The sequence below is a fragment of the Leptodactylus fuscus genome, chromosome 6 (assembly GCF_031893055.1).
Source record: "Leptodactylus fuscus isolate aLepFus1 chromosome 6, aLepFus1.hap2, whole genome shotgun sequence".
In the NCBI taxonomy this organism is placed as follows: Eukaryota; Metazoa; Chordata; class Amphibia; order Anura; family Leptodactylidae; genus Leptodactylus; species Leptodactylus fuscus.
Genome location: NC_134270.1, coordinates 68,722,512 through 68,744,711, shown reverse-complemented (window position 1 = coordinate 68,744,711; position 22,200 = coordinate 68,722,512). Strand labels below are relative to the sequence as shown.

The window sequence follows — 22,200 nt, the reverse complement described above, 5'->3', positions numbered from 1 at the left end:
CGCTATTTCAGCTTGCTGGATTTGTCACATGACAGACCCCTCTACTCATACTGCTTGTACTCTATGAGTAGTCTAGGGTCAGTCACATAAAGAGCAGAAGCTCAGAATTGGTGGCACAGGGGGACGGTTTCTATAGTAGAAGGTTGATCCTTCTCGTGCAGTTTGCACGTGGTCTGACGTTCTTTCCTCTGCACATAATCCCTTTAAGGGGGCAATCTGGCCTAAAATAATTTTTCATATTGATGACCTATCCGCTACACCCGTACCTGCACAGACCAGTTGTTCCAGCAACAGACAGTGGTGCATACAGCTGCTGCTATTCTTGTAATATCCATAGAAGCATCTGCATGTGTTCCCTATCTATTGCTGCAACGTCACCAACCTGGAGGCTGCCAGGACAGATGAGCTGTGCAGGGTCCTGGTGCCAGACCCTCAAAGACCACATACTCTATACAGAGGTTAGGCCAACAGTATAAAAAATTATTTAAGTGATTCATTCACATCTGTATTTTTTTGCCAATTTCTCACCTTTGGCTGAATTCAGATTACCTGGATTTGTTGGGGAGAAAAAAAAATTCTACAAGTGAAAAGCAAGTTCCACTCAACTGAATGGGGTGTTTCTGCAGCAGACACAGGTTGCATCATCCAGACTGACCATAACCATGTGAATTGGAACGCAGAGCATCATAGGGATATACAATGCAGAGATCCCGACCGGTTGGATCACTACAGCACAGATCTGGTGTGAAGCTGTAATCTCAGTAGTGTAGATCTGGCCGTTGTGTGTGCACATGGCATACCTCACTATGATGACACCATACATTTATTACCTATTCTGTAAGTGAAAAATCCATTATGGAGCTATATATATGGTAGAGCATGGAGCTGCGCAGGCTCCGTGTACACACCTAGAACAGGTCGAATTAACTCAATGAGTTGACTCAACATATCAAAGAAGCACAATTCTAACTTTCATCAGATTTGTGCAGTCGCCACGATCCCCAACCCAGAGACTAATACACACTGTGCAGACTTTCAATAGCCTTACAATAAGACTAAATTCTCATGACTGAGGTGCAAAATGTCCATTTTTCACAACCGATTTACACCCGAGTGGCACCAGTGTTCAAGTATCCCTCATACACTTGAGTGTATGGAGGAACCGTGAAAATAGACAAAAATAGGGCATTATCTACATCATCTATTATATTTCAACAGTCTCTTACAACAGACCACTAGAATAAGAGTCCTGTGAATAGCCCCCATTAATGGACATTGAATTTAATGCTGCCACAAAAAAAAAAAAAAATGACACCACCGGACTAGAGATGAGAGCGTAGTATTCGATCAAATACCTCCCCTGCATAGATATTGGCGTAAAAAAAGCGCCAGGGAAGTCAAATTTTTACTGTGTTTACCACGGTGTATTCGACTGAGTACACCAATATCTATGCAGGGGAGGTATTCGATCGAATACTACTCGCTCATCTCTACACAGAACCATTAATCACTGATGTGTGAATGTAGCCTAAGGACCCTTTAGTTAAAGAGGACCTTTCACCGATTTAGGCACAGGCAGTTCTAGATACTGAAAAATTTTTTTCTTCAATAAAATGGATCCGCACTCCTGAAGTCTCGTATTTTTCTTAAAACTTAACTTTTAATCATCCATAAAAAGGTATACAGTCCAAAACAAACATAGACAGTGAAAAGAGTGGAAAAAACTAAGTGTCCATAAAAAACGCCAACGCGTTTCGGGGAAGAAGAAACCCCTTATTCATGGTATGTATGCCATGAATAAGGGGTTTCTTCTTCCCCGAAACGCGTTGGCGTTTTTTATGGACACTTAGTTTTTTCCACTCTTTTCACTGTCTATGTTTGTTTTGGACTGTATACCTTTTTATGGATGATTAAAAGTTAAGTTTTAAGAAAAATACGAGACTTCAGGAGTGCGGATCCATTTTATTGAAGAAAAAAATTTTTCAGTTTGGAGTTTATCCTTGAGACCCAGGATATGTGATCGTGCACCCCTTTTGGACTCTGAGGTATTGGTGAGTTTTAGAGCTTTACATTTTTCTCTATATTATAGTCAGTTCTAGATACTGCTGGAAAGCTGACAGTGCTCTGAATTCAGCGCACTGTCGGCTTTCCCGATCTGTGTCCCGGGTAAAGAGCTGTCGGTCCCGGTACCGTAGCGCTTTACAGTCAAAAGGGCGTTCCTGACAGTCAGTCAGGTATGTCCTTCTCTACAGCAGCACCTATTGCGCTGTACAGTGTGAGCGGGGAGGAACGCCCCCTCCCTCTCCTCACAGTGCTCGTCCATAAACGAGTATTATCAGGAGGGGAGGGGGGCGTTCCTCCCCGCTCACACTGTACAGCGCGATAGGTGCTGCTGTGGAGAAGGACTTTCCTGACTGACTGTCAGAAACGCCCTTCTGACTGTAAAGAGCTACGGTACCGGGAGCGATAGCGCTTTACCCGGGGCACAGATCAGGAAAAGTGCGCTGAATTCAGTGCACTGTTGGCTTTCCAGCAGTATATCGAGCTGCATGTGCCCAAATCGGTGAAAGGTTCTCTTTAAGAGTCAGGAGATAGGATGCAAATGAGATTTTTTTTTTTCTTAGGCAAAAATGCACATAAAGGAACATAAAGGGCATGCAATAGTATCTAGAGAGAAAAAATATATATATGTCCTTACATACATCTGTGACAGCGCTATATGGCCCCATACTAAATGAATGGAGCTGTAACATGAGGGGTGTGTGTAGTGTAAATATATATCTCCATCTATCTATCTATCTATCTATCTATCTATCTATCTATCTAGTGTGAGATTACCTGTCAAAGCATTCCTATAGGTAAAAACACTGCTCCAAGTTTGTTATCCAGTTTTGTCGCACAATACAATAAAAGACAAAAGCGAAACCTTTTAACATATATAGTTTTTAATATTTTCTTTTCATGTGCTTCATCCCCTTTCAGTGCGACAAGTGCATGCAATGCATTAGATGAATGTACTGCACACCCGTGTAGAACCTGAGGGATAGGAGATTGCAGCTGTATCTGCTGTAACAAATACATTATATATATTTATATTTCTCTGGAAAAAACAAAAACTCATGCATATTGCACATTTCAACACTATGTATATAAAATAATTTTCCTTATATACAAATACAAGTCATTTAGTTGATTTTTTTTATTTTTTGCAGTTTGCCTGTAATGTTTAGTCATTGAACTGAACTGGCATGGCACAGTTTAAAACCAGAAGATACACAGAAGCAGTGACCGCCTTGGCGGGTTATACCTTGGCATAGAGAAGGCAGAGTTGGCAGTAATACCCATAAAGGGTTGTAGAAAGAGCAGCAGATGGCAACATGCAGCTTCCAGGGAACAACTGGATAACCTGAGCCTCTAAATGGGACTATCCATGTAAAATACAAGAATCACTCTAGAGTCAGCATGCAGTAAAGCCATAGACCACATTCAGTTTTATTTCTCGGCTGACTTTACATGAGGCCTAATTGAAGTGAATAGCTATATATGCTTTGCAAACACTGAACCTGCATATTTCTTGCTTCATTTATTTAGCCCTTGCTTTTGGATACATAGGGCATCTACATATTAAAGCTACTGACTTCTACCCCTTAAACCCTTGCCATGCCCAGTAAAGCCTTTATACATTGCTGCTCAGTTTTAGCTCAGAATGTCTCGAGACAAGCAGTATATGATCTACAGACATCAATGGACAATCCGGTAGTGAAAGTTCTCCGAAAGGTATCAGCTGGGTGGTCACTAGAGAGCAGAATATGAAGCTGGAGAGGTAGCGAGAGCACAGTGCTTTACATCACACAGAAAACAGAGACCCACCGAGGAGAAAGAGGGGTTAACTCAATGCTTTTTGTTTCTATGCACAGATTGCAACCACACTACTTTACTCAAAGTGCCAGCTCATGCCAGTGTCTCGCTTATTTTATAGCCGACATCACATCTTATTCCATTTATTAGCTTTATCGGCAGCCATTTATTTCTTCCATGTTTGAGGGAAAAAAAAATGTTTAATCCAGTGATCTACAACTGGTGACTGAACTACAGCTCCCAGCATGCTCTGGCGGCCACAAGCTGTTTTGGAACAGACCACATCTTAAGCCTAGAGCCACCCACAAAATAAAATAAGCCAATAGTAGACGTTGCAGCCTCTTCATAACCCTATTTATATGTAAGTTTGTTTAGGACACATGTTCTGGTTATGTCTACAAATAGGTAACTCAGAATAAGTGGGCCTGTACACACTGGAATCATGGCCGATATGATGGATCTATTATGTTCCCCCTTTTAAAGGATTAGGATAAATCCCATTGACTAGGTGAGCTGAAGATAGAGATATATCTCTTGAGACTGGTTCTGCAAGCTACCCTATCTTCCATGCCAGAGATGGTCAGCTTATAGAGGGATGGCAGCATCTATAACCCACTTACCTGCGGCTCTACCAGGCTATGTAACTCTAATGTGCCTAGAGGAGTCGGGTCTTTGTAATGTACATTGCATCTAATTCATTTACAAGCTTCCTACATGCAGTCAGTGAATGAAGCGTGTGTCTTTACATCTAGTCTGATAATGTTTGCTACAGTTGTAAGAAGCCTAGACCATAGTATTCCTCCTGTTCCGATTTACTATATAAAGTAGCAGTGTTGGCAAAGCTGAGCCACTAAAAGAAATCTGCCATGTGAACATGCCCTGATAACACTGGCAGTACAATATTAGTAGGCCCCTCAGATTTCTGCTTTGGATCTACATGCAGAGTTATGGCAACAAAGATCCCCATTGAAAACACAACAAATTCTGTGCGATATTCCGCTGTGCGAACATGCCCTGAACTGAAGCGAGATCTATCCACTTCTCAACAGGGAGCAGATTTACAACTGCTTACACATGTAAACAAGATGGTATTTCCATTCACTGATAGAAAGCACAGATCTTGGAAATGGTGAGCAAATTACAAAAGTAAATTAGATCTTGCAAAATTATTTGGAAAAATATGGAAAGGATGCTTTACATGAAACCAGAACAAGTACTATATATATATATATATATATATATATATATATATATATATATATATATATATATGAGATTCTAGATAGCATGCTGTCCATAAAATCAGAATCTCTCCAGCTTTTCCATGTGAGGTTCTAGTATGTGGCTGCTTAATCTGGTAAACTGGGAGTCGTAGGTACAGGGTATTGTTCATACAAAACACTATAGTGTGTAGAAACTTTGCTGAACACCTGACTGCTGGGAGAAGCTATGACCCAACACGTTTTTAGGAGCCGCTTTATTCAGCAGATAAAACTCTGCTACCAACTACAACAGAATGACACAGTGACTCTTCCCTTTCACAAAGTCTGTAAAGTACAGGTGGATGCATAGTGACGGATTGTTTGGTTTAAGGATATAACAAAAAATAAAAAATTACAGTCATTACCAGAAACCGACGAAGTAAGATCTGCTCAACAGATCCAGACAGACTTAACCTATATCACGTCAATGTAATACTGACCCTTCTAATAACTTGTAGGTGGTGTGGACAAGAAAACATTCTGTGTCACTATGTGCTAATACATGCTGCTCATTTAAAGAATAGATAGAAATGTGCTTGTGCCGCAAGTTTAAAAAAAAAAAAAAAAAAGTAATGGAAAACGGATCCAGGTGTGACAAGATCACATGATCATACAGGAAATCATGCTCAGGGTGGAGTCAAGTGTCTATGATGGATCCAGGACACCTAGCTGACTGCTGCTGGAGGGAATGTGGTCCCATACAGCTATAACACACTGTATACATTGCAAGAAATATATAAGTAAGGAACCTGCGGACAGTGCTGCGCCCCTCTGCCTTTCTGAGGGCTAATATTCATTCCGGTCGTTCACCAGGAAATACTAATGAAAGGTCTTTCATCTGCTCACTACTTTGAGATATGGAGTCGCAGCAGCAGTCTCCATGCAACTAGTACGATGGAGCTTGACAATGGGAAAACCACAAGGCTCTATGGGTCTATTTTACCTTCCAATAAAACTACTTTGCAGTGGTGGTGGTAGAATGACAGTAGTTTGCACAGTAATCCTCCTGGGCAGGTTATGACCTCTGTCTGGAGTATTACACAGGCTCAGCTATCCTCATGTGTGAGTTTTACTACTTGTAATACCCAGATTATAGCAATTTTGGAGCACATTATTTTTTTTCCTTTTTTAGAGTTCTGCATTGTAGACTTTTCCTCCAGGAAAGATATAAACTTAGGTAACTGGGCATTAATCGATCCCCTTCTCACTGAGGACCCTGGTCCATACAAACTGTATAACAATGCTGTCAGTGTCAGACTGGGGAAGGAAAACCACCCAACTGCCATAGGGAATAGCAATATCCATTTGTAGAAGGTATGACAATGTAGAATTCTAAGAAAAAGTGGTCCAATATTTACTAAAATGTACAATACCGTGGACCCAACAGGTCCTTTTTACATTGTTGAATGAAGACTAGAAACACGGGATACAAGTGATAGGACTTCCTCTCATGTAAAACCAGGAAACATCTAACATACAGTTTGGACAATGCAGCATAAAGGCATAAACAGTGTAACTAAAGCTCTAAAACTTGTACTGCATACAAGTACATTCAAGAATACGTTGACACACGTGAGTGTTCACAGTTGGGTGGTGCATTACCTATATCTTACAACCGCCATTTTTTATTTAAAGATAGAGTTACCTAGTGTACGGCTGCAGACAATGAGGTAACTGTGCATAATATAAATAAGTATATAGCATCAGGGCAGTCTGAAGAGGACCCTTTGTTATTGCTGGGTGGATAGAGATTGGTTTTCTTCTTTAGACATGTTAGGACTGCTGGAGTGGATGTGGAAGGGTTTATCACAGTTGTAGTAAGACAGGCAGGGAAGGTCCAGTGGTTGCCCGATGGGTTAAACAGCTGTTTAGTTATGACAAAGAATAAAGCCATTGTTAAGCCAAGAGAGGAAACTTGTCCATGGGCATCACCTGATGCCAGTGCCATAACTCGGGGACATGTGGATATACTAGTATATTTTATGGATTATACATTAAAAAGAAAAATGAATAAAACTACTTTTATAAACTAGGATCTTAGACTTCCTTGACATTTGCAGACCAGGGAGCTGGCTCTGAAAGTCTGGCTCCAGTGTGCAGCACAATGTCGAACAAGACGTCTTTCCTGCTCCTAATGCAGCTTTCTCTGCAGCAACTGCCAAATCCGGGAAGACAGCGGTTCTTGCCAAGGAGACTTGTAGGACTGTTTCTGGCCCAGACAGGCTGAAGGTTGTGTGCCAGGTTATGCAGTGTCTGGATGACGATACCTGCGCTTTCACTTAGACAGTTTGCTGATCACTCGTATCAGAGCTGCGTTCTCGTCCTTCAGTCTTTGATTGTCTGCCTTCAGATCAGACAAGACCTGAAAGAATCACATATAAAGTCAAGACTCTTAAGGCAGGCCTGCTATAGTTCTTTATCACCTTACATTTATACTTTACAGGACCTACATATTGGTTTTAAAGGCATAGACCAGATTCTGCAAACATTTGTACAATTACAGGTTACACACAATATACTTTTTTTTTTTCTCCTCAATAATTCCTTACAGATTTTCAAGACCTCTGTTGTCATTCAGTGGGAATAGTTATGTCCTACTCCAAATGGATAAAAATCTGTCCTGGTCAGGTAAGATACGGGTGCAGGACAGAGCTGTCTTTTTTAACAAGCCATTACATGACACATGTCACCAGGGATATGCTGCCCTATCAGAAGAGGATTAGAAGCAGAGGTGTTATATTTCACTTATTTTTTTTGCTGAAGTTTTCATAAAGTCATAATTTATCAGGTAGAATGTGAACTTGCTAGAAACGAGCCAGAAGTCCTTGTTATTCATGAACTGCAGAATCCACCTGACACTGACTGACAGCTTTATCTCTACGCACAGCACAGTAATAGGGAGAAAGCTGTCAATTAGCAGCAGGAGTGAGCCCACAGTTCATGCAAAAGGAGCACATACATGTCATTCAAAGGAATCCTGGTTCACAGCGTCCAACTTACATTGTACCTGATACACTTGCACTATTACCGTATTTTACGGACTATAAGGCGCACTGGACTATAAGCCGCATTGCCCATGAGCGCGTTATAGTCCGTCTCGGTTCATATATAAGGCGCACCGGACTATAAGCCGCAGTCCGGTGCGCATTATATGTTGTTGAAAGCGGCGGCAGGCAGACTTTGCCAGCGGCCGCTTAACCCCCCGCGTGCCAGCCGCTTCTATTGGAAGCGCTCGGCAGGCGAGGAGGGGCTCTATCAGCAAAATCATGCTGATAGAGCCCAACCGTAAAAGTTAGATTAAACTACCCCCCCGTTTTAAAATAAAAGCCTGAAACAGAATGTGAAACTTACCGAGCGGTGCAGGGTGGGCGGGCATTCAGGCCTCCTCTTCCTCCGATGTTCCGTCCTCCTCCTCCGCCGCTCGCTGATAATGGCCTGGGCGCATGCGCAGTAGTAGAAGCATTATGATATTGCGCATGCGCCCAGGCCATTAGTTCGCGAGCGCCGGAGGAAGTGGTCAGGACATCGGAGGAAGAGGAGGCCTGAATGCCCGCCCGCCCGCCCTGCACCGCTCGGTAAGTTTCACGTTCTGTTTCAGGCCGGCGTGACAGCAGGGCTGCCGGACACTTCCCATTCATTTCTATGGGAGCCGGCATGCGAGCGCTCCCCATAGAAATGAATGGACTGCTTTTTTCCATTCATTTCTATGGGGAGCGCTCGCATGCCGGCTCCCATAGAAATGAATGGGAAGTGTCCGGCAGCCCTACTGTAACGCCGGCGTGTACGGCTGTGATACACGCCAGCGTTCCGTAGTGTGAATGCACCCTTACGGTGCCTTTTATGTATGTATGGAAGCGGCACGCAGATTTTGCCGCCGCTTCCATCCATATATAAGGCGCACCGGACTATAAGCCGCACTTACGATTTCTGAGGAAATCATAGGTTTTTATGTGCGCCTTATAGTCCGGAAAATACGGTATGTAGTTCTTATACAATCACAGCTGTCCAACTCCATGAAGGTTTATAAAAACAGCTAAAAATTGGTGCTAACTAGCCTTGTGATGGCTGCAGCAGCGTTGTGTCAACTTCACTTTAGTTAGTGTTGACACGTCAAACCTGGAGCAGGAAAAACAGAGATCAACAAGGGCTAAGTGAAGCTTTGGAAGGGGAGCATTAAAGAATTGGTAAGGTAAGGGGCGTTTTTTTTGTTACTTTACACCAGGGGTCCTCAAACTGCGGCCCGTGGGCCACATGCGGCCCGCCAAGCACTTCTGTCTGGCCCCGCCTGGGGAGCATGGGTCAGGCCATGGAGCGCACTTCACTTTACCTATTGAAGGGCACCGCTCCCGATGTCTGTGCGACCTGCTCTGCCTCCGGCCCACTGTTTAAAAAGTTTGAGGACCCCTGATTTACATTAACATCACCCATCTGATCTGTTGCTATTGAATGCAAGCAGAATTGTTGAAAATCACTCATTATACAATGTATAAATAAAGCCTTTATTCATTACTGAAGGATTACTGTCACTTCAATAAACTTTAGACAGGACAAATTTATATTGGGGTGGGAGCCTGGGTGAATGAAGAGAAAAGCATGTGTTCCTTTTTTACCCCATTCCTTAAAATATGTCAGAAGCTTAATGAAATGACAATGACCCTTCAAAGACATGTGATATCAATATCTGAGACATTACCTTTAACTCTTCTTCAAGTTCAGCTGCCTTTCGTTCTAACGCTCTTCTTTCCTATGGGAAGAGATGTCCCAGGGAAGTTTACAATGTAATTCTACTTTTAATACTTCATGGAGGAAAATCTACTTGAGTGTGTGGTACAAATCCTTTCCCCTTTACAGCTTTTGCACACATTTTGATTTTTTACCCTCATTCAGACACCGCACATTTCACAGTTCTGTCCATAGAGTAGATAGAGATGGACTTGACCACTGAAGTCACTGCTTGGCTGCAGAGGTCATGTGACTATTGGAAAATATGAAATGGTTTCACTGGAGTTTAAGCGGTGAATAAATTGGGATTTTTTCCCATTCTTTTGCACATTCCCCCCCCCCCCCCCAAAATCATGGACAGGATGGGTCTGGCATTCTGCGTATTGTTATATTCACCCAAGAATGGGATTGGATTTAGCAGAAATTTTTATTTTTTTTTTTTATTTTCCATCCCTACACCATTCTCCAGGCTTATTCCAAGTGTACAGCTGCCATATCTCTACAATATAACTGCACAGGATTTCTTCTTTAAATCCGTTAATCCCCCTTCTAGAATCCCAACAGTTCTGGACAAAGCCTACTTGGGCGTTAAGCAAAGTCCATTACAGTTTACCCCAAGCAGGATATGTTCAGTGAACTGCAAACATCTTGGAAAACTTGGTTTTAATATAAGACGAAGATCATTTTTCTGCACATACTGTAGCTTTGCATTGACCAGTGTGCAGGAGAACATGGGCAGCTTACAGAGCAGGGAGAGGAAACAAAAAATGTATAACAACCTCTAAAATAAAACCATCATGTGATTTATTTTACATAACACCATGAATATTAAAATTCAGATGCCAGAATTAATGTTTTTTGTTTATCTAATGCTAAGTTCACATCTGCACGGAGGACTCTTCTCACCACGGATTTCAGTATATAACTGACAGACCCCATTATAATGTATGAGGTCCGCAGGTAAGAACAGATTGGCTTCTCCATGTGGACCTGAATGCTAGAGAACCTAACGCTAGTGTGAATCTAGTGTCACCTCTCAAAAACAAAGAGTAATAAAAACTGAGCAAAAAGTGTTATGTACCCACAAAATACAAGGTCTCGTGAAGCAACATTAAAACAAAGTTGAAAAAGTTATGAAAACTTGAATGCAGAGGGATAAAATGTGACTGGCTTAAGGTTAAAATGTATGAATAAATAGCTACAATGAATAAAGTGACATTTTTGAGACGGTTTTGCAATTTGAATGTGACTGTTATAGGGGTTAAGCAATGAAATGTTGAAAATAACGTAAATACATACAAATCGCTCGAGCTCCAGCAATGCAGGTCTCTCTGCGTGTCTCTCCTGTCGCTGCAAAAGAGCACAGACACAAATAGTTAACGGAAGGTGAAGTCCATTGAGCTTATTCTTTATTTTTGGGAAGCAGGGTGACAACCAGTACAATCTCTAATATATCTCCCAGCCAGCCTCCTCTGATTTACAAGTGGCAAATTTACTGTTTTTTTTTTTTTTTCCCACTGCCAGCTTTGCCAGAATACAGATTAGCAGGCAGTCATATGCAAGTGATAAGGACAGAACCTGTTTGTACGCCAGAATTACTCAGAGTCTAGCACTATTAATATGGATTACTTGCATGAATTATACAACCAAGAGTCATACTAATAGCTATAATGTTTCTGAGGGGTAACGTCCTCCTGAGCAGAATTCAATTAAAGTCTGAAAACTTCAATCATGTCATTTACCATATGACATAGTTCCCAGTGGTCACCACAACACAGCCACTGTAGGCGCTACAGACATACCTGCGTGACCCTCTCCAGCTCCAGCTTTAACTGGGTGAGTTTCAGCTCGGCCTCTTGAAGTTGTTCTTTCAGTGAATCATTTTCAGAAAATAAATCTTCATATAGCTGAATGAACGAACGACAGTCATATATTACGTCAAGTAATTCATAAGCATCGGGCCCCAGCTAAGCTAAATTGCATGAAGGGACACTTCAGCTCAACCCCCCCCCCCCCCCCAATAAAAAAAAAAACAAAAAAAAACACATTCCTTAACTTATTGTCCTATCCACATGCTCTCAGGAAGACTGGCAACTTGCCGAGACCTACCACCTTCAGTTATAGATAGGGCAATAAGGGAAGGCTCCTTCTACAGCCAGATGTCTTATCACTAGACACTGGTCTGTCAGAAAGAAAAGAAAAATGGCTAACCTCCTATAGAAGATTTCCCAATTTTATCCCAGTTTTGACCGCCATATGAAGCATAGTGAACAGAGAAGATCAAAAGAGATCGAAGTAGGTCTGTTTGTCTCCTCTTTTCATTTAGTGTTCCAATAAGGGAAGACACACTTGTTTTCTGTAATGCATTTCCTACATTTAGGGTCATTCGGATCTTAGAATATTCTAGCACACTGTAAACACCATGGTACCTATAGTGTGGGAATTCACTACATGGATTACCTATAATTAGAGATGAGCGAACACTAAAATGTTCGAGGTTCGAAATTCGATTCGAACAGCCGCTCAATGTTCGTGTGTTCGAACGGGTTTCGAACCCCATTATAGTCTATGGGGAACAGATACTCGTTAAGGGGGAAACCCAAATCCGTGTCTGGAGGGTCACCAAGTCCACTATGACACCCCAGGAAATGATGCCAACACCTCTGGAATGACACTGGGACAGCAGGGGAAGCATGTCTGGGGGCATCTAACACACCAAAGACCCTCTATTACCCCAACATCACAGCCTAACAACTACACACTTTACACACTCAATACCACCTCTCTGACAGTAGGAAAACACCTTGAAACATGTGTATTTGGCACTTGCAGTGAGGAGAGCTTGTCACCAGCAGTGAATTTGGCCCTTGTAGTAAGTTGAGGTTGGCACCAACATTTGTTTTGAAAATCAGGGTGGATTGAGCCTCTAACCAGCAGAGTTTGGGCAAATTCATGGTGGAGGGAGCCTCTAAAAACCCCAGTTTGGACCAATTCATGGTGGAGGGAGCCTCTAACCAGCCCAGTTTGGGCAAATTCATGGTGGAGGGAGCCTCTAAAAAACCCAGTTTGGACCAATTCATGGTGGAGGGAGCCTCTAACCAGCCCAGTTTGGGCAAATTCATGGTGGAGGGAGCCTCTAACCAGCCCAGTTTGGACCAATTAATGGTGGAGGGAGCCTCTAACCACCCCAGTTTGGACCAATTCATGGTGGAGGGAGCCTCTAACCAGCCCAGTTTGGACCAATTCATGGTGGAGGGAGCCTCTAAAAAACCCAGTTTGGACCAATTCATGGTGGAGGGAGCCTCTAAACAGCCCAGTTTGGGCAAATTCATGGTGGAGGGAGCCTCTAAAAACCCCAGTTTGGACCAATTCATGGTGGAGGGAGCCTCTAACCAGCCCAGTTTGGGCAAATTCATGGTGGAGGGAGCCTCTAAAAAACCCAGTTTGGACCAATTCATGGTGGAGGGAGCCTCTAACCAGCCCAGTTTGGGCAAATTCATGGTGGAGGGAGCCTCTAACCAGCCCAGTTTGGACCAATTAATGGTGGAGGGAGCCTCTAACCAGCCCAGTTTGGACCAATTAATGGTGGAGGGAGCCTCTAACCACCCCAGTTTGGACCAATTCATGGTGGAGGGAGCCTCTAACCAGCCCAGTTTGGGCAAATTCATGGTGGAGGGAGCCTCTAAAAAACCCAGTTTGGACCAATTCATGGTGGAGGGAGCCTCTAACCAGCCCAGTTTGGACCAATTAATGGTGGAGGGAGCCTCTAAACAGCCAAGTTTGGACCAATTCATGGTGGAGGGAGCCTCTAAAAACCCCAGTTTGGACCAATTCATGGTGGAGGGAGCCTCTAACCAGCCCAGTTTGGGCAAATTCATGGTGGAGGGAGCCTCTAAACAGCCCAGTTTGGGCAAATTCATGGTGGAGGGAGCCTCTAACCAGCCCAGTTTGGACCAATTAATGGTGGAGGGAGCCTCTAACCAGCCCAGTTTGGACCAATTAATGGTGGAGGGAGCCTCTAACCAGCCCAGTTTGGACCAATTAATGGTGGAGGGAGCCTCTAACCACCCCAGTTTGGACCAATTCATGGTGGAGGGAGCCTCTAACCAGCCCAGTTTGGACCAATTCATGGTGGAGGGAGCCTCTAAAAAACCCAGTTTGGACCAATTCATGGTGGAAGGAGCCTCGAAACAGCCCAGTTTGGGCAAATTCATGGTGGAGGGAGCCTCTAAAAAACCCAGTTTGGACCAATTCATGGTGGAGGGAGCCTCTAACCAGCCCAGTTTAGACCAATTAATGGTGGAGGGAGCCTCTAAACAGCCAAGTTTGGACCAATTCATGGTGGAGGGAGCCTCTAAAAACCCCAGTTTGGACCAATTCATGGTGGAGGGAGCCTCTAACCAGCCCAGTTTGGACCAATTAATGGTGGAGGGAGCCTCTAACCAGCCCAGTTTGGACCAATTAATGGTGGAGGGAGCCTCTAACCACCCCAATTTGGACCAATTCATGGTGGAGGGAGCCTCTAAACAGCCCAGTTTGGGCAAATTCATGGTGGAGGGAGCCTCTAAAAAACCCAGTTTGGACCAATTCATGGTGGAGGGAGCCTCTAACCAGCCCAGTTTGGACCAATTAATGGTGGAGGGAGCCTCTAAACAGCCAAGTTTGGACCAATTCATGGTGGAGGGAGCCTCTAAAAACCCCAGTTTGGACCAATTCATGGTGGAGGGAGCCTCTAACCAGCCCAGTTTGGACCAATTAATGGTGGAGGGAGCCTCTAACCAGCCCAGTTTGGACCAATTAATGGTGGAGGGAGCCTCTAACCACCCCAGTTTGGACCAATTCATGGTGGAGGGAGCCTCTAAACAGCCCAGTTTGGGCAAATTCATGGTGGATGGAGCCTCTAAAAAACCAAGTTTGGACCAATTCATGGTGGAGGGAGCCTCTAACCAGCCCAGTTTGGACCAATTAATGGTGGAGGGAGCCTCTAAAAACCCCAGTTTGGACCAATTCATGGTGGAGGGAGCCTCTAACCAGCCCAGTTTGGGCAAATTCATGGTGGAGGGAGCCTCTAACCAGCCCAGTTTGGACCAATTAATGGTGGAGGGAGCCTCTAACCAGCCCAGTTTGGACCAATTCATGGTGGAGGGAGCCTCTAACCAGCCCAGTTTGGACCAATTAATGGTGGAGGGAGCCTCTAACCACCCCAGTTTGGACCAATTCATGGTGGAGGGAGCCTCTAACCAGCCCAGTTTGGACCAATTCATGGTGGAGGGAGCCTCTAAAAAACCCAGTTTGGACCAATTCATGGTGGAGGGAGCCTCTAAACAGCCCAGTTTGGGCAAATTCATGGTGGAGGGAGCCTCTAAAAAACCCAGTTTGGACCAATTCATGGTGGAGGGAGCCTCTAACCAGCCCAGTTTGGACCAATTAATGGTGGAGGGAGCCTTTAAACAGCCAAGATTGGACCAATTCATGGTGGAGGGAGCCTCTAAAAACCCCAGTTTGGACCAATTCATGGTGGAGGGAGCCTCTAACCAGCCCAGTTTGGACCAATTAATGGTGGAGGGAGCCTCTAACCAGCCCAGTTTGGACCAATTAATGGTGGAGGGAGCCTCTAACCACCCCAGTTTGGACCAATTCATGGTGGAGGGAGCCTCTAAACAGCTAAGTTTGGACCAATTCATGGTGAAGGGAGCCTCTAAAAACCCGTTTGGACCAATTCATGGTGGAGGGAGCCTCTAACCAGCCCAGTTTGGGCAAATTCATGGTGGAGGGAGCCTCTAAACAGCCCAGTTTGGGCAAATTCATGGTGGAGGGAGCCTCTAACCAGCCCAGTTTGGACCAATTAATGGTGGAGGGAGCCTCTAACCAGCCCAGTTTGGACCAATTAATGGTGGAGGGAGCCTCTAACCACCCCAGTTTGGACCAATTCATGGTGGAGGGAGCCTCTAACCAGCCCAGTTTGGACCAATTCATGGTGGAGGGAGCCTCTAAAAAACCCAGTTTGGACCAATTCATGGTGGAGGGAGCCTCTAAACAGCCCAGTTTGGGCAAATTCATGGTGGAGGGAGCCTCTAAAAAACCCAGTTTGGACCAATTCATGGTGGAGGGAGCCTCTAACCAGCCCAGTTTGGACCAATTAATGGTGGAGGGAGCCTCTAAACAGCCAAGTTTGGACCAATTCATGGTGGAGGGAGCCTCTAAAAACCCCAGTTTGGAACAATTCATGGTGGAGGGAGCCTCTAACCAGCCCAGTTTGGACCAATTAATGGTGGAGGGAGCCTCTAACCAGCCCAGTTTGGACCAATTAATGGTGGAGGGAGCCTCTAACCACCCCAGTTTGGACCAATTCATGGTGGAGGGAGCCTCTAAACAGCCCAGTTTGGGCAAATTCATGGTGGAGGGAGCCTCTAAAAAACCCAGTTTGGACCAATTCATGGTGGAGGGAGCCTCTAACCAGCCCAGTTTGGACCAATTAATGGTGGAGGGAGCCTCTAAACAGCCAAGTTTGGACCAATTCATGGTGGAGGGAGCCTCTAAAAACCCCAGTTTGGACCAATTCATGGTGGAGGGAGCCTCTAACCAGCCCAGTTTGGACCAATTAATGGTGGAGGGAGCCTCTAACCACCCCAGTTTGGACCAATTCATGGTGGAGGGAGCCTCTAAACAGCCCAGTTTGGGCAAATTCATGGTGGATGGAGCCTCTAAAAAACCCAGTTTGGACCAATTCATGGTGGAGGGAGCCTCTAACCAGCCCAGTTTGGACCAATTAATGGTGGAGGGAGCCTCTAAACAGCCAAGTTTGGACCAATTCATGGTGGAGGGAGCCTCTAAAAACCCCAGTTTGGACCAATTCATGGTGGAGGGAGCCTCTAACCAGCCCAGTTTGGGCAAATTCATGGTGGAGGGAGCCTCTAAACAGCCCAGTTTGGGCAAATTCATGGTGGAGGGAGCCTCTAACCAGCCCAGTTTGGACCAATTAATGGTGGAGGGAGCCTCTAACCAGCCCAGTTTGGACCAACTCATGGTGGAGGGAGCCTCTAACCAGCCCAGTTTGGACCAATTAATGGTGGAGGGAGCCTCTAACCACCCCAGTTTGGACCAATTCATGGTGGAGGGAGCCTCTAAACAGCCAAGTTTGGACCAATTCATGGTGAAGGGAGCCTCTAAAAACCCGTTTGGACCAATTCATGGTGGAGGGAGCCTCTAACCAGCCCAGTTTGGGCAAATTCATGGTGGAGGGAGCCTCTAAACAGCCCAGTTGGGGCAAATTCATGGTGGAGGGAGCCTCTAACCAGCCCAGTTTGGACCAATTAATGGTGGAGGGAGCCTCTAACCAGCCCAGTTTGGACCAATTAATGGTGGAGGGAGCCTCTAACCACCCCAGTTTGGACCAATTCATGGTGGAGGGAGCCTCTAAACAGCCAAGTTTGGACCAATTCATGGTGGAGGGAGCCTCTAAAAACCCCAGTTTGGACCAATTCATGGTGGAGGGAGCCTCTAACCAGCCCAGTTTGGACCAATTAATGGTGGAGGGAGCCTCTAAACAGCCAAGTTTTGGGAAATTCATGGTGGAGGGAGCCTCTAACCAGCCCAGTTTGGGCAAATTCATGGTGGAGGGAGCCTCTAAAAAACCCAGTGTGGACCAATTCATGGTGGAGGGAGCCTCTAACCAGCCCAGTTTGGACCAATTAATGGTGGAGGGAGCCTCTAAACAGCCAAGTTTGGACCAATTCATGGTGGAGGGAGCCTCTAAAAACCCCAGTTTGGACCAATTCATGGTGGAGGGAGCCTCTAACCAGCCCAGTTTGGGCAAATTCATGGTGGAGGGAGCCTCTAAACAGCCCAGTTTGGGCAAATTCATGGTGGAGGGAGCCTCTAACCAGCCCAGTTTGGACCAATTAATGGTGGAGGGAGCCTCTAACCAGCCCAGTTTGGACCAATTAATGGTGGAGGGAGCCTCTAACCAGCCCAGTTTGGACCAATTAATGGTGGAGGGAGCCTCTAACCACCCCAGTTTGGATCAATTCATGGTGGAGGGAGCCTCTAACCAGCCCAGTTTGGACCAATTCATGGTGGAGGGAGCCTCTAAAAAACCCAGTTTGGACCAATTCATGGTGGAGGGAGCCTCTAAACAGCCCAGTTTGGGCAAATTCATGGTGGAGGGAGCCTCTAAACAGCCCAGTTTGGGCAAATTCATGGTGGAGGGAGCCTCTAACCAGCCCAGTTTGGACCAATTAATGGTGGAGGGAGCCTCTAACCAGCCCAGTTTGGACCAATTCATGGTGGAGGGAGCCTCTAAACAGCCCAGTTTTGGCAAATTCATGGTGGAAGGAGCCTCTAACCAGCAGAGTTGTGGGAAAGCAGGGTGGAGGGAGCCTCTAACCAGCAGAGTTGGTGGAAATCAGGGTGGAGGGAGCCTCTAACCAGCAGAGTTGGGGGAAATCATGTTGGAGGGAGCCTAGTATTAGCAGAATTGTGCAACGCTTATGGTGGATGAGTATGAGGATGCGGAGGAATTGGAGAGGTTGAGTACAGACATGGAGTTTCATGTTGGGGTGCTTTACACAGGTGGGCACAAAAATGAAGGCTCTATCCAGTGGTGGTTCATTTTTATCAAAGTGAGCCGGTCGGCACTCTCAGCTGACAGACGGGTGCGCTTGTCAGTGATGATGCCACCGGCTGCACTGAACACCCTCTCAGATAGGACGCTGGCGGCAGGACAGGACAGCACCTCCAAGGCATATAGGGCAAGTTCAAGCCACAGGTCCAACTTCGACACCCAATACGTGTAGGGCGCAGAGGGGTCGGAGAGGACAGGGCTGTGGTCGGAAAGGTATTCCCGCAACATGCGCCTATACTTCTCACGCCTGGTGACACTAGGACCCTCCGTGGCGGCACTTTGGCGAGGGGGTGCCATCAAGGTGTCCCAGACCTTAGACAGTGTGCCCCTCGTTTGTGTGGACCGGTGAGAACTTGGTTGCCTACTGGAGGAACTGCCCTCCCTGCCGCCAACGTCACATGCTGGAAACATCTCCATCATATTCTGCACCAATTGCCTGTGGCAAGCATTGATGCGATTGGCCCTCCCCTCTACCGGAATAAAAGACGAGATGTTGTTTTTATACCGGGGGTCAAGGATAGCAAAGATCCAGTACTGGTTGTCCTCCATGATTTTGACAATACGCTTGTCGGTTGTAAAGCACCCCAACATGAACTCAGCCATGTCTGCCACAGTGTTAGTTGGCATGACTCCTCTGGCCCCACCGGAAAGTTCAATCTCCATTTCCTCCTCATCCTCCATGTCTACCCATCCGCGCTGCAACAATGGGACGATTCGAAGTTGCCCGGAAGCCTCCTGTATCACCATCACATCATCGGACAACTCTTCTTCCTCCTCCTCCTCCTCCTCCTCCTCCATTAAACGCAGTGAAGCGGACAGATGTGTGGACCTACTCTCCAGCTGTGACGGATCGGATGCTATCCCTAACTCCTCTGTGTGATCTGAGTTATCCCTGATGTCAATCAGGGATTCTCTCAGAACACACAAGAGCGGGATTGTAAGGCTCACCATCGCATCCTCAGAGCTCACCCTCCTTGTGGACTCCTCAAAGACCCGTAGGATGTCACAAAGGTCTCTCATCCATGGCCACTCATGGATGTGAAACTGAGGCAGCTGACTTTGTGGCACCCTAGGGTTTTGTAGCTGGTATTCCATCAAAGGTCTCTGCTGCTCAACCACTCTATTCAACATCTGAAACGTTGAGTTCCAGCGTGTGGGGACGTCGCACAAAAGCCGGTGTTGTGGCACATGCAGGCGTTGCTGGAGAGATTTTAAGCTAGCAGCGGCTACTGTCGACTTGCGAAAGTGGGCGCACATGCGCCGCACTTTCACCAGTAGCTCTGGAACATTGGGGTAGCTCTTTAGGAAACGTTGCACCACTAGGTTGAAGACGTGGGCCAGGCATGGAACATGTTGGAGTCCGGCAAGCTCCAGAGCTGCTACCAGGTTCCGGACGTTATCACAAACGACCATGCCTGGGCCCAGGTGCAGCGGCTCAAACCATATTGCCGTCTCATCGAGGAGGGCATCCCTCACCTCGGAGGCAGTGTGCTGTCTGTCCCCCAAGCTGATCAGCTTCAGCACAGCCTGCTGACGTCTACCAACGCCAGTGCTGCAACGTTTCCAACTCGTAGCTGGGGTCAATCTAACAGCGGAGGAGGAGGCGGTGGCGGAGGAGGAGGCGGTGGCGGAGGAGGAGGCGGTAGAGGAGGAGGAGGAGGGGGGTGTTCTTCTCGTGTCCCTGCCAGGAATGTTAGGCGGGGAGACGAGGTACACCGGGCCAGTTTGGGAAGCAGTCCCAGCCTCAACTACATTCACCCAGTGTGCCGTCAGTGAAATGTAGCGTCCCTGTCCGCATGCACTTGTCCACGCGTCGGTGGTCAAGTGGACCTTTGTGCAAAGCGCGGAACTAAGGGCCCGCCTGATGTTGAGTGACACGTGCTGGTGCAAGGCGGGGACGGCACACCGGGAGAAGTAGTGACGGCTAGGGACGGCATAGCGAGGTGCCGCAGTTGCCATCAGGTCCAGGAAGGCGGGAGTTTCAACAAGCCGGAACGACAACATCTCCTGGGCCAGCAGTTTAGCGATGTTGGCGTTCAAGGCTTGCGCGTGTGGGTGGTTAGCAGTGTATTTCTGCCGCCGCTCCAATGTCTGAGAGATGGTGGGTTGTTGTAAAGAAATGCCTGATGGTGCCTTTGATGGTGCAGGAGAAGGAGATAAGACAGGACCAGGGGAGGATGAGGTAGAAGTCAACAAAGTGGCGGAGGCAGATGAAGTGGTGTCCTGGCTCGTCCTCTGGAGTGCATCGCCAGCACAGTCAGCAGTGGCAGTGGCAGAGGCAGAGGCAGTGGCAGTGGCGTGAACGGCAGGCGGCCTTTGTCCTGCCGTTGCTGCCTGCCACTGATTCCAGTGCTTGGATTCCAAATGACGGCGCATTGAAGTGGTGGACAGGTTGCTCTTCTCAGAGCCCCTAATCAATTTCGAGAGGCAAATTGTGCAGACAACACTATATCTGTCCTCGGCGCATTCCTTGAAAAAACTCCACACCTTCGAGAAACGTGCCCTCGAGGTGGGAGTTTTTCGGGGCTGGGTACGAACTGGAACATCTTGGGAGATTCCGGGTGTGGCCTGGCTTCGCCTAAGCTGCTGACCTCTGCCTCTGCCTCTAGCTACCCTTTTTGGTGCTGCACCTGCCTCAACATCCACACTACTTTCCCCGCTTGACATCCCCCCTGTCCAGGTCGGGTCAGTGTCCTCATCATCCACCACTTCCTCTTCCAACTCCTGTCTCATCTCCTCCTCCCGCACAATGCGCCGGTCAACTGGATGCCCTGACGGCAACTGCGTCACATCATCGTCGATGAGGGTGGGTTGCTGGTCATCCACCACCAAATCGAACGGAGATGGAGGAGACTCTAGTGTTTGAGCATCTGGACACAGATGCTCCTCTGTTAGGTTCGTGGAATCGTGACGTGGAGAGGCAGGTTGAGGGACAATGAAAGGAGCGGAGAACAGCTCTGGGGAGCAGGGACAGTTTGGGTTATTGTTCTGTAAAGCTTCGGAATTTTGGGAGGAAGGAAGACAAGACTGTTGGGTAATAGGAGGAGAGGAGGCAGAGTCTGACTGGCTGCTGGACAATGTGCTGTAAGCGTTCTCTGACAGCCATTGCAAGACCTGTTCCTGGTTCTCGGGCCTACTAAGGTTTGTACCCTGCAGTTTAGTTAATGTGGCAAGCAACCCTGGCACTGTGGAGTGGCGCAATGCTTGCTGCCCCACAGGAGTAGGCACGGGACGCCCTGTGGCTTCACTGCTACCTTGCTCCCCAGAACCATTCCCCCGACCTCGCCCACGGCCTCGTCCACGTCCCTTTCCGGGAGCCTTGCGCATTTTGAATTCCTAGTTAGAAATTGGCACTGTATACCAGTAGTAAAAATTGTGGGTGCACGTAACCCCAATATATTCTTTGAATTCCCAGTCAGACACTGGCACTATATGGCAGTAGCAAGAAATGAGGGTATTTGTATTCCCAATATACTCTTTAAATTCCCAGTCAGACAATGGCACTGTATACCAGTAGTAAAAATTGTGGGTGCACGTAACCCCAATATATTCTTTGAATTCCCAGTCAGAAACTGGCACTATATGGCAGTAGCAAGAAATGAGGGTATTTGTATTCCCAATATACTCTTTGAATTCCCAGTCAGACAATGGCACTGTATACCAGTAGTAAAAATTGTGGGTGCACGTAACCCCAATATATTCTTTGAATTACCAGTCAGAAACTGGCACTATATG

General features: G+C 46.5%; 1 protein-coding gene across 4 annotated transcripts in view; it reads right to left on the bottom strand.

The window, feature by feature from the left end:
* Window positions 1-2,947: 2,947 nt before the first annotated feature.
* PPP1R12C (protein phosphatase 1 regulatory subunit 12C) overlaps window positions 2,948-22,200 on the bottom strand; it is a 91,293-nt gene continuing 72,040 nt past the window's right edge. For all 4 annotated transcript variants that reach the window (XM_075280115.1, XM_075280116.1, XM_075280117.1 and 1 more), the window contains 4 exons: window positions 11,645-11,749; window positions 11,142-11,192; window positions 9,814-9,864; window positions 2,948-7,482 (listed from right to left, as the gene is read on the bottom strand). In XM_075280115.1, coding sequence (XP_075136216.1) covers window positions 7,396-7,482; window positions 9,814-9,864; window positions 11,142-11,192; window positions 11,645-11,749 — 294 coding nt within the window. In that variant the 3' untranslated portion in view covers window positions 2,948-7,395. The remainder of the gene's footprint in view (window positions 7,483-9,813; window positions 9,865-11,141; window positions 11,193-11,644; window positions 11,750-22,200) is intronic.